The sequence below is a fragment of the Humulus lupulus genome, chromosome 3 (assembly GCF_963169125.1).
Source record: "Humulus lupulus chromosome 3, drHumLupu1.1, whole genome shotgun sequence".
Lineage (NCBI taxonomy): Eukaryota > Viridiplantae > Streptophyta > Magnoliopsida > Rosales > Cannabaceae > Humulus > Humulus lupulus.
Window position 1 is genome coordinate 4349758 of NC_084795.1, and position 4676 is coordinate 4354433.

At 43.6% G+C, this 4676-nt stretch overlaps 1 protein-coding gene across 1 annotated transcript; it reads right to left on the minus strand.

The window, feature by feature from the left end:
• Positions 1–2522: 2522 nt before the first annotated feature.
• LOC133821843 (ABC transporter G family member 6-like) lies at positions 2523–4676 on the minus strand. The gene has a single exon (XM_062253996.1). The coding sequence runs from the start codon at positions 4673–4675 to the stop codon at positions 2600–2602; it is 2076 nt and encodes a 691-aa protein (XP_062109980.1). The 5' UTR covers position 4676; the 3' UTR covers positions 2523–2599.

A 4676-nucleotide genomic window follows, 5' to 3' on the forward strand; every position in this document is an offset into this window, starting at 1 on the left:
ATAAGCTTTGCTCAACACCAGTACTCAGTGTACCGACACCCAACGATAAGTTCGTTGTCTACTGCGATGCATCGAAGCAAGGATTGAGTTGCGTACTAATGCAAAATGACAAGGTGATAGCCTATGCCTCACGACAGTTAAAGGAGTACGAACAGCGCTATCCAACTCACGATATGGAGTTGGCAGCGGTGGTCTTTGCGTTAAAAATCTGGCGCCATTATCTTTACGGAGAACGGTGCGAGATTTATACGGACCACAAAAGTTTAAAGTACTTTTTTACTCAGAAGGAGCTCAACATGAGGCAGCGCAGGTGGTTGGAGTTAGTAAAGGATTACGACTGCGAAATCCTATACCACCCGGGGAAGGCAAACGTAGTTGCCGATGCACTTAGCAGGAAAAGTTATGGGAATTTAGCAGCTTAAGCCGGAATAGAAAAGCTGCTACAGCTGGAGCTGATCAGTGCCGGAATAGAAGTAGTTATAGGCAAGCTGGCTAACTTGTCTATCCAATCGAATCTGCTAGAGGACATACGGATTGGTCAGAGACATGATACCATCATTAATCTACTTAGAGGCAACAAGAAGTTCGAATGGACTAGAGACTGTGAACAGGCTTTTCAAGCCTTAAAAGCCCACATGGCACAGCCTCCTGTCTTGTCAAAGCCTATAGATGGAGAAACTTTGTTCATTTACCTGACGATCACCGAATATGCTGCTAGTGCGGTGTTAGTAAGAGAAGATGAAGGCATACAAAAGGCAGTGTATTATGTAAGTAAGAGCTTAATCGGGGTTGAGTTGAGGTATCCTCCCATCGAAAGATTAGCCTATTGCTTAATTTTGGCATCAAGGAAGTTACGCCCTTACTTCCAAGCCCATCCCATCACAGTCTTAACGATCAGTCCCTCAGGCAAGTTTTGCAAAAGCCAGAGGTCGCCGGTCGTTTGTTGAAATGGGTAGTCGAACTCGGGCAATTCGATATAACATATTCACCGCGAACAGCAGTAAAAGGACAAGTCTTGGCTGACTTCATCGCCGAATTTACTGAACTCCCAGATAGCGAACAGAGCAAAAAACCTAATGCGCCTGAGCCCCAAGTTGAAGCTCCTTCATGGAAGTTATTCACGGACGGGTCGTTCAACGAATCTCACGCAGGAGCAGGAGTGATATTGATAACGCCAGAAGGGTATCGATTTCACTGTGCGATTAGGTTTGATTTCTGTGACGACCCTAAGGTAGGGTACGTTCGCCACATACTCGTAATTCTAGGGTTTACTAGTATGTAAGGCACTTGACCAAATGAATTTAAATAAAATGATATGAAGAAATACAGAAAAATGTAAAACTTTTATATAAACTTATTAATAGAAATTATTACACGTATGAATACTTTAAATTTAATGTAGCCATATGAAAACTCTAAACCATTATTGCATTGCTACTGAGTCTGTGCTCCACAAGTTGCTCAACAGCTAAAGCCACACCTGGAAAAGTGTTGGAATATAACATAATGAGCTAACGCTCAGTAAGTAAATCTCATGCATACACATGCATATGAATGTCGTGAATTTGAAGTGCACATATACTACTATGCTGACCCTTTTTATTCTATTTGGCACATATAGATTTGAGTGTTGCTATTTGGCATCTTAAGTTGTCCAACACCACATGAGGTGTCGCCTTATGATTGGTTAGCAATACCTCATAATCCTAATTAAATTCAAATAAGTGGAACCCGATATGGGATTACACCAATAGTGTTATGCCACCTACTTGTGGTGTTGGACACCAGTAGTGCCTCTTAGTAATTCTCTAAATATTCCTAAAACAATTGTTGATGAAAAAACTAAAAACTAAAAATATAATAATAATAATAATAATAATAATAATAATAATAATAATAAGGGTTTATACTTTTTTGGACCATCTGTTTTGTCTTATTACCTGTTTGGACCTTATGTTTTGACAAATTACTTTTTGGACCCTGTGTTTTCTAAAATAGTTCAAATAGACCCCTAAATCCGATTTTGATAAAAAAAATTTGAACTAAAATTACAAATAATTAATCAAACTAACAACTCAGAACAAAAATATAATCATTCTGCCTAAGAACTGTGTTGTTATATTCAATTTTTTGTTCATTAAAATCAAATTTAGGAGTCTATTTGAACCATTTTACAAAACACAAGGTCAAAAAAATAATTTGTCTAAACACAAGGTCCAAACATGTAATGAGGTAATAATTCAATCGGGGTAGTTGCCGAACCATACCACATAGTTCCAGCAACTCCAAAAGCTGCAAAAAAGACTGTAGTGATACTACCTGGAAAGGACGGTTTCAATATTTCCCATACGTAATCCTTTGTATAGACGTTGGGGCAGACGAACACTAAGAGGAAATAGACCCGCCAATATGGCCAAGGTTCCCGCTATATTGGCCAAGGTTCTCGCTGCAATATGATGAGATGCTATTCCTCCCTGAACAAAAGGATCAAAACCATCCACGCCCCATGCTAGATATACAGCTTGTAAACACTAATAACAATATTAATAACTAAATAAAATCATACATAAACACACTCCCAAAAGCCATTACACTAAATTTACTTCCTCTTATTTTTCCATAAAATCAACAAAGAAATGTAATAGAGAATCCTATAAAACAATCCCCAAGCTACCAAAATAGCCAAATATTCCCACTTGTTACTCAGCTCAGTGATCCCCACTTCCTTCAACACATCCAATCCATTCTTCAAACACGTGGTGCTCGTCACATTGATTCCCACCGCCGTGCTCAGGTTCCCCAACACCACCTCCTTCACGGCGGCCGGTGCTTTAGCGAACGGCGTGGCATCGAACATATCCACTCCTCGCTCGAAACACCTTGCCGGGTCTTCGAATTCGCTCCTCATAACAGCCTCGTATGGGTACTTGATCAGAGAAAGGTAATGGAACCAAACCCAGTAATCGGGAATCCGATTCCGGCTGATGAAGAATCCACTCAGGAGGAGGAAGTAGGCGGAGACGGACACCACCACCGTGTACCCGACCAACACGTGAGATACCAACCCGGAGAGGAATACGACTAACGAGTTTCCGGCCCAGAACGAACCCGAGACGATGCAGAGGTAGAAAAGGAATCCCCGGAATCCTCCGGCGAGTCCCACTGCCCAAAACGTCGCCGTCGAGAACGCGAGCGAGAGAACCAGTAAGAGTGGGAGGATTGTTATGGCTTGGGAGAGAGCGTAGGAGAGTCTTCGGTACGAGTTGAAGGCGGTTTCTCTGGTGAAGATGAATCGTTCTTGGAGCAAGAGAGGAAGAGACTGACAGCTCGAGAAGTAAGTGGTGGATATGGCGAAAGCGAAGAATCCCATTCGTTCTCTGATCCCTTTTGGAGAATCGTCAAGACGCCAATAAATGGTGGCCAGTAAAAGACCAGTGGTTAAAACAGTGATAAAACGAGTCACGAATAGTTCTGGGGTTCTCCGAGAATTGAGCATCGAACGCTTCGTCAGAACCAGCGTTTCAATCCATATGGGGTTCGCGAATTTTCGGATACCGGAGACTTTTCCGTTGATCGGACTGCTTATGCGGTCGTTGTTAGATGTTATAAACTTTCCTTTGGAAATGCCCGCCTTTAATGCTTCTTTGAGTAGTGGAACCTGACGATAGACGGCGCCGGAGCTGGAAAGATTGTTAAACTCCACCAAGCTGGTTATTCCGGTGGGAGAAGCTTCGAGCTCGGAAATCATATCGAGCATGAACTCGACTTGGTTAGCGTTTTCAGGAATAGGGTGGCCGAAAGCAGAGCAAAATTCAGTAAGGTTCGTGGAAGAACCACTGTAAGCTATTTTCCCGCCGGAGAGGAAGATCAAACGGTCGAGCAAGCCAAGAATACGGTAACTCGGTTGGTGTACGGACATAACAACGAGGCTTCCACTCTCGGCGATTCTTCTCAAGACTTTCACCACCATGAACGCACTAGTGGAGTCGAGTCCCGAAGTGGGTTCATCTAGGAACAGAAGAATCGGGTCGTGAATCACGTCAACACCGATCGAAACTCGTCTCCTCTCTCCGCCGGAAACTCCACGATGCCCCTCGTCGCCGATTATGGTGTTGGCAGCGTTTCGAAGCCCCAACTGATCCATCAAAGATTGAACTCGTGCCTTCTTCTTCGACTTGGGCAGCGACCTCGGAAGCCGGAGCTCCGCCGCGAAAGTGAGCGTTTCTTCCACCGTAAGCATCGGGTACAAGAGATCATCTTGCATTACGTACCCAGTAATGGCCTTCGAGAGCCGCGAGTCTACGAACTCTCCGTTCAGAGTTATGGTTCCTTTCAAGCTCTCTTTCTCAATTCGATTAGCAAGAGCATCGATCAATGTCGTTTTTCCCGAACCGCTTGCTCCCAACAGTGCCAGAATCTCTCCGTCATAAGCTTCTCCGGAGATGTTATCCAGAATTGTTTTCTCTTCCGGCTGTACCGCCGTACTCCGCCGGAATATGTTGAACTTGTTCGGACGACGAAGCTTGACACTGTAAGTGAGGTTACTGAAACAGAGCACAAACGACAATGACCGCTCTGGCTCGTTTCCGGTGACATTACCGGCAATGTCAATGACTTGTTGTTGTTCTTCTTGTAAAACGATGTCGTTTTTGGGTTGAGACTCAACTAATTCCATT